The following is a 14182-nucleotide window of genomic DNA, read 5'->3' as shown; positions in this document are numbered from 1 at the left end:
CACCCTTTCCTCCTGCCACAGGTAAGGTACAGTTTTAGGTACAATTGTCTGTGCATTCGGGCCTCCATTCCATAGCGGGTAAAAGCCAAAGTCCTGGCACTGCTTCACCAGGGACCTGGGTGCCTTTGACCTCACCTCCTGCCTGGACCACTTAGCCCCATCCCTGGGGTCCTCTGCTCCATAGCCCCACCAGGCAGGCCCCCACCTTACACCCCTGCACTCACCACCTGCTTGGCAAGCTCATCCTGCACCCTCCCATCGGCTCACCCTCTTGCCTACCCCCCTCGCCTCCCCCAGCTTTGCTCAAGAACACTTCTCAGTAAAGCCACCCTGCTTTAGATGGCAGCTCCCCTCCACCTCCTGCCCAGGCCGGGTCAGGTCCCGCCCCTGAGGCTGCCTCTCACAGAGGAACACAGCCTACTGATATGGGTGCTTACACCTCCATGCAAACTCAGACCTGTAGGGCCCCTGCCCAGCTGCCCTCGCAATACAAAGGACGTGCTTAGAAAAGCTGAGCTCGGAGTTCCCATCGTGGCTTAGTGATTAACGAATCTGACTAGGAACCATGAGGTTGCGGGTTCGACCCCTGGCTTTGCTCAGTGGGCTGGGGGTCCGGCATTGCCGTGAGCTGTGGTGTAGGTTGCAGACGTGGCTCAGATCCCGCGTTGCTGTGGCTCTGGTGTAGGCTGGTGGCTGTATCTCTGATTTGACCCCTAGCCTGGGAACCTCCATATGCTGTAGGAGCAGCCCAAGAAAGGGCAAAAAGACAAAAAATAAGGAAAAGTTGAGCTTGAAGATTTGGGGTGGGGTCTGGGGGTGCTGTTTCCCTTTTTGGGGGGCCACTCCTCTAGTTTTAGCCAACACTTGACTCCCTGCCACTCTGGACTGGCAAGGTCCATGGCCCGGTTACCTTGTCCCCTCCACCCCCAGCTCAGGGCTCTCTCTGAAAAACCTTTAGAGAAGGAAAAGCCAGCTTTCTGCTCCTGCCTGTGGCTGCACCACTGTCTCCCAGGTCACACCTCCAGAAAAGGTGTGACAGCAGCATTTGATAGGAAAAGGCCCGGGAGGCTCACTGAGTACGTCCTGGCCTGCTTCATAACGGGCCCTTCCAGGCAGACCAGAGCCCACCCCCCGGGGCGAGGGTGTCTTGAAAGGCTCCCAGACGGTTATCCCTTAGAACCACACATGCTGGAAACCCAGGGACAGGACCACCTCACACCTCTGGGTCCCCAGGACAGACCACCCCACCCACCCCACCCCCAACTCCCTGGGCACTGAGGGCACGTCCAGATGAGAACTGGCCTTGCAGAGCCTTCCAAGAGCCCCACGGATCCCCGCATGGTTCAGAGATGCTCACCCGAGAAGCTGGCAAACAGCCGGCAGAACTGGGAGAATCTGTTGCGATGGAGCCACTGCTGGGCGTCCTGCATGGAGGCCGAGGGGAGCAGGTGCTGCGGGCAGAGAGCAGAGGCCTCAGGGGGGTGCCCGGCCTACATGGGGACCAGCCACCAGAGCCCCACCACAGACACTTACGTCACTGCCCACAGGCAGGGCCTCCACAGGGTGGGTTGGGGAGCTGTTGCTGCAGAGGAAGAGGAGAGGCAGTGAGTGGGCAGGAGGCCACCTTCCCGGCCTGGATGCTCCCTGCCAGCCTGTATTTCTCGTCCTTCAGCTCTGGGCGCATTTGACATGAAGCAGGTCCTCAAGAGACACACAGGCAGGATGCTCCACCCCTGGAAAGCCCTTTGGAAGCCTCCGGTGTAGACAGGGGGTTCTGATCAGCTCCACACACCCCCACCCCCACTCCAAGGCTCTGGGTTTGCTTTGGCCGGAACTCGGGGTCCCCACCACAGCCTCAGCTCAAGGGGAGGGCAGGCTGACCAAGGAGACTGGGCCTCCTGCCCTACAGGAACTTGGTGTCTGGACAGCAAAGGACCAACCAAATCCAGGAGAGGGCAGAGGACTCCCATGAGGAATTACTCTACAGTGAAGAAGCACCCATGGTTTGGCGTCAGCCATGAGAAAACCACTTGCATGGTTTCCCCCAAAGGGAGGCGGGGACCTGTACACCTGGGTCTTTAAGTCAAGAGAAAGACACAATTAGAGACTGCCTCCCAGAGGGGCAGTGGTGATGGGAATAGAAATGGACTTAATATCACAGAACCAGCCACTTTTTAAAAGTGGTAAAATTTACATTATGCATATTTTTCCACTCTAAGGAAAAAAAAAAGCTCCCTGCAAGGATGACCCCAGGCCAGTCCTTGGTGGCCACAGATGCACACAGTCAGGGTCCATGGGGTGCTGGGTCCTTTAGGCGGGTTACCCTGACCCTGCATGGAATTCCTATCCACTTGGTAGTGAGGAAACCAAGGCTAGAAGAGGTTAAAGAACGTACCACCTCCAGAAAGGTGTATATTTAAGACTAGGTCTGCCTGAATCTAAATATGACAGCTCTGGAGTTCCCTGGTGGCTCAGGGGGTTAAGGATCTGGTGTGTTCCCTGCATAGGATCGGGTCATTTCTGTGGCATGGGTTCAAATGCCTGGCCTGGGAACTTCCACATATATATGACAGCCTCTTCCAGGTGCCCCCTCATCTCATAAATCAAGGTCATGTCTTATTTGCCCATCAATAAAGTACTTCTCTGCCAAGCATGGCTCCGAGGAACCTGCATGGTCTATGCTCACCTGTGAAACACACCTGGCACCCTCTCCATTACACCCTGCCCCACTGAGCAGAAAGGACACAGCACCAGGTGATGCTGTGGCCCTGGTACAGGTTGGACAGCTCCCCACCAGCCCCTGCCTCCCGTCACCCTGGAGTCAGCATGGCCTTTGCAGAGCTGGGTGACCCGCAGTGAGGCCACCTCTGAGTAGCCAGCCCTGACACCCAGGGCAGAGAGGATCCTGTGCTAACCCCCACTGCCTAGTGACAGGGCACAAGGAGTGAAAAAAGAGCCAAGAAGGCCCCTCCAGCTGCTGCAGGGTCCAGAGGTTGGCTTCCTGAGGCCCCAGCTGTATAGGGGGTGGGCTTTGCCCTGGGAGGCACTGGGCAGACTGCCCCAGGAGGCTGTTCCAGGGCTCCCACAGGCCAGCTGCTGGCCTACTTCCCCTCCAAATGGCCTTTCTAGTAGTATGTTCAAGCACAAAACTCAGTACACATGATGCTGAAAATGGCTGTGAAGACAACACTGGTAAGCCACCCTGAAACCCCAGGGGATGCCACAGAGGAGGCTGGAGAAGGGAGCCCACACCTGTGGTCACTCCAGGGTCCGCCAGGGGAGGAAGGTCGCACGTACCCTTCACCGAGGCCGAAGCTGTTTGGAGAGCCGTTGTAGCTTGGAGAGGAGGCACAGTTTGCTTGGTAAGCCATGTCGGGCCACGGGGAACACTGCGGGGAGAGAGCATGGGGGAGCAGTGGGCCCAGAGGAGCTGGACCTGCGGACGTGAAGAACCTGGCCTTCCTGGCCCTCCCATTTCCGTGTGAAACCATGCTCCTTAACACCCAACCCACGCTGACCCAGAGCCTGCGTGAGTCAGGCTGGGCAGGCTCCTAGGGCCAGGCTGGAAAGATCAATAGGGCAGAGGGGAGATCTCATGGACAGTAGGGCACCCCGAGAACAAGCAAAGCACAACTCGTGTCTCTTGGAGCTGCCTAGTAGTCAAAACAAAGAGGGCAACCTTTGGAGTTTCCATTGTGGCTCCATGAAAATGAACTCGACTAGTATCCATGAGGACGCGGGTTTGATCTGTGGCCTCACTCAGGGGGTTAAGGATCTGGCGTTGCTGTGAGCCATGGTGTAGGTTGCAGACACAGCTCAGAACCTATGTTTCTGTGGCTGTGGTGCAGGCCGGAAGCTGCAGCTTCAATTCAACCCCTAGCCTGGGAACTTCCACATGCCATGGGTGCAGCTGTAAAAAAGAAAAAGATAGTCAACTATTTTTGAGTAACATACAATAAACTTAGCACGTGGAAAATCAAAAAAAAAAAAAAAAAGGAAAAAGACAAAAAAGAATCTCCCAATGGTCTCAGGCAAGGCACTTGCACACTGGCCAGGAGCAGGCCCTCTGCAACATGACTCCCTGTGTGTTCATTAGATTTTAGGCATCCTGCTCAGAGCTAAGGGAGATGAAGCAACAGGAAAGATGTGCTTCTTGAACTCCAGGAACTTCAGGTGCAGAAGCCAAAACCGTGAGAATCTCCCTGGGAAAGTAGAAATGTCCTGGTTCTGCAGCTGCGAGGAGCCAGAGCTCAAAGGCTTCACTTCGTCCCTTCCAGTGACAGCACCACTTGGGAGAAGCCCGTCTAAAGCATCCCTGAGGGTTACTGCCACCTGCCTGACCACAGGGTAAATATTTAACTTTGTTACTAGTGATGGCTGGAATGTGGGTGCTTGATCCTGGAGCCCAGGGGAGGTCAGCAGATGAGCTGACACATGGGGGGGCTATCAGTTCACAAGGTCACAGGCAAGGTGGGGATTTCAACACCTGGCCTCTGTGACAGGGGCTGGGTTGGATGCCCCAGCAGCCTGTCCTGTGGCAGGAAGTCAGGGGGGAGGCAGGAGCAGGGAGGCCAAGGCCCAGGCGGGAAGGAGAGGTGTCAGCAGGCAGGACTGGTCAGCGGACCCAGCCTGGGAAGAGCTAAGTGGTCCAAGCGCTGCCCCACGCCGTGCAGTGCTGGCTCTGCCCTGCTGGAGCGGGCAGGGCTCCTCCTGTACCAGGGCCCTTTGGCCACTGTCAGCCTCAATCAGAGGAAAGGCCAGCACCCATCTGCCTGAACCATAGAACTAGCTTCCCTGCTGTCCTGTCGCAACTATTCTTCTGCATGTGGCTTGTCTCACACATACACACACCCTGCACCCTCACACACGGCTTGTCAGCCAGGACCAGACCATCATCCTCTAGCCACTCTGCGCCTGGGCTTTACCTTTAAAACAGGCTTAACCGCCCCCTGCTCAGCACTGGGCCTTAGGCAGCCATGCAGGGCCTTCTGAGTAAGTCAACTTATTCAGTAGACAAACTTATTCAGTAACCTCATTAGCTGGCCTGACTGCAGAACACACTGGGGAAGAGTCAATAAAAAGAAAAACAAAGAGGAGTTCTCATTATGGCTCAGTGGGTCAAGAACCCAACTAGTATCCATGAGGATGCGAGTTTGATCCTAGGCCTGGCTCAGTGGGTTAAGGATCCAGCGTTGACGTGAGCTGTGGCGTAGGTCACAGGTGAGGCTCAAATCCAGTATTGCTGAGGCTGCAGCTCCAATGCAGCCCCTAGCCTGAGGACTTCCACATGCTGTGGGTGCAGCTCTAAAAAGCAAAACAGGAGTTCCCCTTGTGGTGCAGTGGAAACAAATCCAGCTAGGAATCATGAGGTGGTGCTTGGAGGGATATTTTCTGATGGAGATGCTCTTACATGTTTTGAATCTGGACCATGTGAATATACTATCTTTTCAGAAAAATTAAAATCACCTAATTGTGAAATGTGCAAATGGCAGCAGGGAGTTAGAAGTTATTAGAGTTATTCATGAAACACCCTCTTGGACACCAGGCCCGACTGCATAGAGACAGCTCCAGACACGAGATACACCAAATCTGAAGGGTGCTCCAAGAAGCAGCATTCACCCCACTTGGGCACCTTTCCAAGAATCTGAGCCAACAGTACCCTCGCCCGTTCCTGGCAGAAGGCCCCCCAAGGCTCACCTCTGAGAGGATAGTGGTTTCATAGGATGGCTGGTACTTCTCCTTCTCTTGGGCTGTTCTTTTCTCCATCTTCTCCCGGTCAGTCTTCTGTTTCCGGTCGGCTCCCTTGGGCTGCGGTAAGTGCAGAGCACAGGGGTCCAGTTAGTTCAAAGCGGGCTGGGGCGGCTGTCGGGGGAAGATCCAGGCCTGAGCAAAGGCCCCCAAGCCTGCACGTTCCCTGCCTCACCCGGGGCCCAGAAGCCCAGGCAGGATCTCATGGAAGAAAAGCATCTCTGTACCTTGCCAGGCATCCAACACAGGGTCCTCCTGCCACAGCCCTTCCCACCCCGAGGGAACTCAGAGCTTGCTCCTGGGTCCAATCAGCTGCTTATGCAGAAATGCTAGGAACAGACCTTTACCGGTGGCCCGTTGCTAATGGAAAGGACCCCTCAAGGGCCTTCCTTGGGTTACACAGGAAGAGTGACAGGTGGACAAACTAGGAACTGCTGACTGGGGTCTGGTCTATACTCACAGGCCGTGAAACCCTGGATATACTGCAAAGACCTCTTGCCTCCTACCCTTAGGGCTCTGGCCACACTCTCAGCTTATAGTCCCCCCGCAGGACGGTATCTGTCCTGCTGTGGCCTATCCTGGGCACCCAGCAAACCTTACAGGTGTCTGGGCCTCACAAGTACTGGCCTCCTATACAGATTAGGACTCTGAGGCTCCAGTGGTCCATCAAGACTGGAGGGGAACCACATGCTGACTGGGTCACACAGTCCAGGTGCTCACTGCCATCAGGCTGGCCCCAGCAGGCCCAGCAGACAGGGACTGTCTTGACATCACTGGACTATCCCCTCCTGAGCTCCTGGCCCTGCTGGCAGAGTCAGATAGCAAGACTGCATGGGGGCCAAAAACCAGGAGTTTACTCTGTCTGCAGTAGACCACACAGGGTGGGCAGTCAATGAAGAAAGTTCTTTCTCCAGCTCAGTGATGCCTTTGGGACCACCTGCTGCGCACCCTCCCCAGGCTGCAGCTTCAGACACCTGACTCAGGGGAGTTGAAGAAATAGCCCACAGGGATGCTCAGGCTGGAGGGAGGGAAGCTGGCTGGGGGTCCCTTGGGGACATGAAAGACAGATCTAGTGTCCAATGAGAGAGCCGGCTGTGCGAGAGCCACGCTCCGTCATCTGACCTCCCTGCCTGCTCTACCTCCGCCCTCCGGTGCCAGAAAGGAGGCCCACTTCCCGGCCCAGAAGTGTTCCTGCCAGACCGTGGCCAAGCCTGAATGTGGAGGACAGCACTCAGCCCCAGGGAGGCCTGGGGGGAGCCAGTGGGTGGGGAGGTGGCCTGCCTTTCCTTTCAGAGGCCCAGACATCCCCCAGGCTCTAGGGCATGGCTCCAAGAAGCAGGGGTTGGGGTGGGGCCTGCCTAGGGACCAGGGTGCCCTGAGCTGGGAGAATGATGGGCTCTGCCTGAATCTGGGGCACCCCTGTTGGAATTTGCTCCTGTGGATGGGGGTGGGCAGGTTGGTGGCCATGCCACCTCAGGCCCTCTGGGGAGACAGCTTCAGGTGACAGAGGCTCCTACTCCTGCAGGAGATGCCAAGACCTTCCTCAGGCCACTGGGACAAGGCAGCTTCCTGCCCAGCTCCCTGACTCATGCCTGACATATTGTTGAGTTGCTGGGCAAAGCCCCTAGTCCTGAGCTTCCACCTCCAGGTGAAGAAAGGGGAGCTCACGGGGGCCACGAGGAGGACTGGGCACCCCATGGCATAGATGGCTCCTCTGTCCCACTCCCCAGCGCGGGCCCAAGACCAGAGGCACTGGAGGACAGGGTCGGCAGACTAATGTTCCCAAAGATGGGACGCCCTAATCCTAGAGCCTCTGAGGATCTTACCTTACATGGCAAGAAGGGGCAAGGATGCAGACGGAATTAAGATCCCCAACAGCATGAAATTAAAATAGGAAGATGGCCCAGATCACCCTGATGGGTCCAGTGTCGCCACAGGGGCTGGAAAGTGGAGGAGGGGAGCAAAGGGGCCAGGGTGACACACTTGGGAAGGGCTGAGGATCTAGGAGGGAACTGCGGGCCAAGGAAGGCAGAGGCCTCCAGAGGCTGGAAAAGGCAAAGAGATTCTCCCCTAGGGCCTGTAGAAAGGAATTCAGGCCTCCGGACAACTGACTTGAGCCCAGTGAGACCCATTTCAGACTCCTGACCTCCAGCATAAATAGATAATAGGCAGTATTAAGCCACAAAATGTTGGTGATATTTTACGGCAGGAATAGGAAACAGATATGGTGGAAAAACAAAATTTCCTTTGGAAGCCGATGTGGAAGTTTCCTAATACTGAAGCAGGTTGCTGAAGGGTGCTTCCACTCTGGCAGGCAGGACAAACAGAGGCTCCTTCCCCGACCCCCGACCCCCGCCCCCACCCCACCCCCACCCAGGGTGGCAGCACTAACTAACCAGGGAGTCCCAAGGCTCAGAGCCCAGCCAGGGCCCCAGAGTGCTCTGCCCACAGCCCTTGGGCAGCCAGATGCTATCAGTGGGGTTGAAATCGGCGGCCTGACGGTGCCGGCGCCTGAGCGCAGACACAGTCAGCTCCAGGGCCTTCCAGTTTAGTTGAGAAACAGGCCAGGTCACCACTCAGCCGCCGGGTTGATGGCTCTACCTGTGGGCACTTATTTCCACATCCATCCCAAGCTCAGGAACGTCAGCGCTGCCCAGCTTTCCCTCCAACAAGGCCCTGGTTTCTACAGCCACTCACCCTGGCATCTCCAGCCCCAGCCGACGGAACTTTTTTGGCAAGTTCCCAGTTCCCCTGATTGTGAAAGACCAAGAGGGTGGAGAAAGTGCTGGAGCTGGTCCACACCCGGTTTAGCCCCTCTGAAGTCTCCTGCGCTGGCGGGCGGGTCCAGCCTGCAGACCACAGAGCCTGGGTTCCTACCCGGCGCCGCCCACCCACCCCTGAGAATGATGCGGGCTCTGTTGCGTCCTCCTCCCCAGGGCCACCCTGAGCTGCACCCTGGCGACCGTCTTAGGAAGTCCAGACAGATGAGATGAGAAACAATGACAGGCGATTGCAGGAGGTGAGGAGGGAAAGGACAAAAGAGGAGGAATCAGAAAATGTGGCTCTCTCCACCAGGAAGACACTGCAGAGGCACAATGACCATGGAACCCTGATTAAGAACATCTATTGGGATTTACATACACACACTACCGTACATCATATAGAGAACCAACAAGGGCCTACTGTATCGCACAGGGAACTCTAGTCAGTATAGTAACGTATAATGGAAAAGAATCTGAAAATGAACAGATATATATGTGTTTATAATTGAATCAGCTTGCTGTACACCTGAAACTAACACAGCATTATAAATCAACCACACTTCAATTTAAAAGTGGGGGCAGGAGGTGTGGTTCACCAGTGGCTTAGCAGGTTAAGGATCGGGCTCCAGTCACTGCTGTGATGAGGGTTCCATCCCTGGCCTGGGAATTTCTGCATGCCATAGGTGTGGCCAAAAAAAGAAAAGAGGCCACCATGGTCAGGACCCCCACAGGGAGCTCTTGCTTTGACTTTGAAGGAGAATCATACAGGCAACTACAGAATCTATGGCCAAAGTGCTTGGGAGGAAAACAAACATCTAAAACTGCAAATCCAATCATCCTGGTCAAGCAGAGCTGAGGTTGGACACGTGAGGATGAAAGCAGTGGGCAGGCTGCTGAGTCTAGGTAGGAGATCCGGGCTGTGAGGATGCTGAGGACATTGAGCTCCTAGTGGGACTCCCCCCTGGCAGCCAGCACCGTGGGGTCCTTGTCCAGGGCGGGTGACCATGGGTGGAGCTGGCCAGGCTGTCTTACCTTGAACACCTTGATCTGACAGCTGGCCGAGTGCAAGTGCTCTGTGTACTCCCCATTCTCGTTTTGCTTAAAGGTATCGATCTGCACCCTAAAAGGCACTCCCTTCTCGCCCCCGTGCTTCCTCGGGGTGAACTCGGTGCTGATGCAGTGCACCTGCAAGGAGACACAGTAGGGGGAGGGGACAGGTAGCAAGAAGCAGGGGAGGGCCGGCTCTGGACCCCTACAGGCTCCTCTCCAAAAGGAGGTTTCCATCCTGCACAGTCAGGTGCAGACTCACCTTCAATTCCCCTGTCCACAAAGGATGTGCCCTCTCACCTTTGTCCCTTGACCTTGAAGGCCCTGCCTAACCAGCTAAGTCCTTACCATTGCTCTGAGGCCACTGACCCCAGGGGCACTGCCCCCCCCCCGCCTCCCGCCGGTGGCTCCTCCCTTAGCAAATCCCAGACAGCAGAGTCCCTAATGGCCTAGTGGCCAGGTTATTGAGGCCAGGCCAGAACCTGGAACCATTTCTTACTTCTGGTAAGTACCTGCTACATCGAAGGCACTTGATGTGCATTTACTGTTATAACACTGTAATAATGTTGTCATGATAGAATACATATTATTGTAATAATAGCATTATAATAAGTCTTAAAAGACAATACAAATATTGTAATTCTGTAAAGGAAAAAAGGTCGCTAATTTTTACTGAGTGGTTGTTATGAACCAGGCATTGCAGTCAAGGCTCTACTTTCATTCTCTAATTTTTTTTCTTTTGGTCTTTTCTAGGGATGCGCCCACGGCATATGGAGATTCCCCGGCTAGGGGTCTAATTATAGCTGTAGCCGCCGGCCTACACCACAGCCACAGCAACTCGGGATCCGAGTCACCTCTGTGACCTACACCACAGCTCACGGCAATGCTGGATCCTTAACCTACTATCGAGGCCAGGGATCGAACCCGAAACCTCATGGTTCCTAGTCGGATTCATTAACCACTGAGCCACGATGGAAACTCCTCATTCTCTAATTTAAAGACAGGCAGGAACACTTAAAATATCGCTTTCACTTGTGATCCTCTAGGGAACTTATCCACATGTCTACCAATTTTATATTAAATCCTTCCTCTAAAATAAAAAATAAAAAAGACAAGGAGGAAAACTAAAAGGCTCAAAAAGGGACTCATGGCCAGGGGCAAGGCCAGAGGCCCAGTTACCCCACTGTGCCCTTGGCCACCTCCACCTTCCATGGTGTTTAACACAAGGCTGAATCCCCCCAGGTGTTTGATAACTAAATGATTTTATAATAAAAACAATTACAAAAAAAGTTTTACTTCAAATTCTTTATGCGAGGACACACTTTGTAAAAAGCTTACATTTGAAAAGCAAATTCCACACAGGATGGTAAACCATTCCAAGTCCTTTTCCAACTCTAAGGACCAACTGACTCTGACTCCAAGCAACACACAGACGCCCTCTCCCTTTCCACCCCCTTCCCTGCAGCAGAGAGCAGGGGCCCATGGATGGACCAGTTTAAGGAGCTACACAACAGACCCTATGGCTCCAGCATCCTCACAGAGGGCAACCCGCCTCCTGCTCACCTGGATGAAGGCAGATGCTCTCTTCGAAGGGTCCCACAAAAACTCGACTGCGTTCAGCTGGGTCGGGCTGGCCCTGGGGTCCAAGATACCAACAGACAGTGGAATATCTGTGCACACATACACACACACAAAAGTGCAGTTGTCAGCCACTCCCAAATATTTAGGGAAGGACTCTCATTACAGGTCCAAATGCCTTACACGATCGGAAATGCCAGAGGTTTTGAAAGCTAAGTTTTACGTAACTCATTTGGTGGAATCCTGACTTGAATCACCAGGAAGCTATTTAGAGCCTTTACCCTATTTTCTGTGAGCAATCATTCCATTTTGCTGCAGAACTATTACTGGGCTTGACTGCCTGTTGGCAATGTGACCCAACGCTCTGGGTCTACACACCCTACTGTCATTCTAACTTGTGACTCTCAAAACCCATCTGGCCCCCAGACTGTGGATAAAAGACTGTGGACCAGTGCCCAAGCCCCTGATACCATTTTTGTCACACTTCTCTGTGACTCCCACCCTCCCCATCATCACTTATCACCACCCTTCAGGCAGCATCCTTCTGTGAAGCTTCCCCTGCTGCCAACTCCCTTATGGTGAGTTCTTGAATTTCACCTGCCCCACATCCCTCCCCCAGGGTTTCAGATGAGACAGGAGTACACTAAGATGCCCTGGACAGGCATGGGTCCAAATGATGCCCCAGAGGAACCATCATGTGGCCAGAGCCCCGGGGGCCGCTCCTGGCCAGGGACACTCACCGATGTCCAGGATGCGATCCCCAGGCCGGCTCCAGCGCCAGCCCTCCAGCTGCTGGTGCTCCGTGTACTGCAGTCGGCGGTCATGGAACACCACGCGGATGGTACTCTGGGGCGGGAGGGCAGCAAAGGCAATTGAATGTGGGCGCCCCCCTTGGCCTCCCGCAGCCAGACTCTATGTTCCCTGTGCTGCCCCCCTTCCCCCTCAGTGCCCTAACCATGTGAACAACAGCACCCACACAAGGGCTCCCCTTCTCTCAGGGATCGCTGAGTGCTTTACACACATGGGTCATGTGCAAAACCCTTCTGTGCAGGTGAGTAGACTGAAGCTCAGAAGAGGTCAGGAAGAGGCAAAGCCAGGCTGGAACCCAAGTCTGTCCAGCCCAGTGCCCAGTCCACCGGCCATGTCCTGCTCAGCACTGCCAGCCCACCTGAGGCCCTTTAGACATCAGAGGCCAGTTGACCCACCCTCTCCCTGGAGCTTTGCCCAACCTCCTGGCACTCCCATCACCATCCCCAGCCATAGCACTCCCACCCACCCCAGCAAGCCCAGGGCCAAGCCCCCCACCGAGCACCCCCTAGCACCCAGGGAAGGAATAGCCTTACCTTCACATATTTTGTGTTCAGATCCTGAAAATCTCCCAGCTTCCTATTCTCCAGCAGTCGGATTTCATAAGATTGACCTGGAGGGGAGTTAACAGTACATTTTTCATTCCTGTTTTCAAGTTGGGGACCTACCCAGCTAATGGCTGTCTCAATACCCTCAAGTCTGCCCAGGCAATGGCACTGGCAGTCCCAGAGACCAAAGCAGAGGAGAAAGGCCACAGACAGCAGGTCACACTCTGGACTGGACACTCCAGTTTGTCCATCTGGCCTGGTGGGGCCAGGGGTTCCCTAGGTAATGCACATGATCCCTGAGGACAGCACCTCTACGATTTTCAAAGAAATAGAATCCCAAACAATACAGTTATCGGGACTTCCCATTGTGGCTCAGAAGGTTAAGAACCTCACTAGTTGGAGTTCCCATCATCGCTCAGTGGTTAATGAATCTGACTAGCATCCATGACTACACAGGTTTGATCCCTGGCCTTGCTCAGTGCGTTAAGGATCTGGCATTGCCTGTGAGCTATGGCGTAGGTCGCAGACGTGGCTCGGATCCTGTGTTGCTGTGGCTGTGACATGGGCCAGCAGCTGCAGCTCCAATTTGACCCCTAGCCTGAGAACCTCCATATGCCATGGGTGCAGCCCTTAAAAAAACCCAACTATCATCCATGAGGATGTGGGTTCGATCCCCGGCCCTGCTCAGTGGGTTAAGGATCTGGCGTGGACTTTGGTGTGAGTCGCAGATGCGGAATAAAAAAATCTCACCTATACATCTGTTGATGTCCAAAATAATACAGTTAGTGTTGCATGTATGAACACAACTTCCTCTGATTTCTTTATAAAGAAATGCAGATGGATTCAGAACACAGTTGCTTGAATCCTCGTTAAATAACTGACCGTACCCTTCCTGAGAGCAGGTTTAAAGGAACGAATAAAAGCCTGTTAAACATTGTCTCTAATTGCAGCATGAAAAGCATTTTCTCAAGTTAAAAGAATTCCATGTATTTGAAAGGGTGTGGGGATTCTATTTGGGGACATATAACCAGCACAAGCTGGTTAAAGAATGTAAATGGAGGAAAGATCCATCAAGAAGAACAACCAAACTTCAAAGCATCTATGAATAACCTGAAGAAAACCACACATATTTCATTGGAAGATAAAAATACCACTTGACCAAGTAGGATATGCCACGTTCCAAGACGGAAAGACCATGTATCAAATGATGTCAACTTTTTCCAAATGAAATAAATTCAACCACAATGCTAAAGCATCTTAGGATACACCAGAGCTTAATAAAAGACGTCTCACAAATAAGAGAAAACAGATGACTTCATAATTGGTAAATCTGATTAAAATTTGTCCAGAAAAACTTTTTAAACAATGATGGACTCATAAGAAGCTACAAAAATAGTTCAGAGAGGTCCTGAGTACCATCCCCCACCATCTCCCAGTGATGGCATCTGAGGTAACTATGACGTATTTTGGAAAGGGACCACGGCACAGTATAATTAACTAAACTCACTCAGATTTCACTGGGTTTGGCAGGTTTCATCCAAGTTACCATTGGATTTAAAAGTTAATTTCCTACAGTTTGGTGTTTTTGTTTTTGACTGCGCCCACAGCATATGGACGTTCTTGGGCCAGGGATCAAACCCCCACCACTTCAGCAGCAATGCCAGATCCTCAACCCACTGCGCCAGCAGGGAA

The 14182-nt window shown here is 53.6% G+C and overlaps 1 protein-coding gene across 4 annotated transcripts in view; it reads right to left on the bottom strand.

Moving 5' to 3' along the window:
- The window catches only part of TFCP2L1 (transcription factor CP2 like 1), a 60065-nt gene that overhangs the window by 11059 nt on the left and 34824 nt on the right, over positions 1-14182 (bottom strand). For 2 of the 4 annotated variants that reach the window (XM_047772172.1, XM_047772173.1), the window contains 8 exons: positions 12479-12555; positions 11876-11981; positions 11121-11227; positions 9543-9695; positions 5698-5808; positions 3253-3389; positions 1534-1582; positions 1358-1451 (listed from right to left, as the gene is read on the bottom strand). In XM_047772172.1, coding sequence (XP_047628128.1) covers positions 1358-1451; positions 1534-1582; positions 3253-3389; positions 5698-5808; positions 9543-9695; positions 11121-11227; positions 11876-11981; positions 12479-12555 — 834 coding nt within the window. The remainder of the gene's footprint in view (positions 1-1357; positions 1452-1533; positions 1583-3252; positions 3390-5697; positions 5809-9542; positions 9696-11120; positions 11228-11875; positions 11982-12478; positions 12556-14182) is intronic. The other 2 variants (XM_047772174.1, XM_047772175.1) reach the window with 1 other exon arrangement.

Source organism: Phacochoerus africanus, chromosome 3 (genome assembly GCF_016906955.1).
Source record: "Phacochoerus africanus isolate WHEZ1 chromosome 3, ROS_Pafr_v1, whole genome shotgun sequence".
Taxonomy (NCBI): domain Eukaryota; kingdom Metazoa; phylum Chordata; class Mammalia; order Artiodactyla; family Suidae; genus Phacochoerus; species Phacochoerus africanus.
This window is presented reverse-complemented; position numbering and strand designations above follow the sequence as displayed.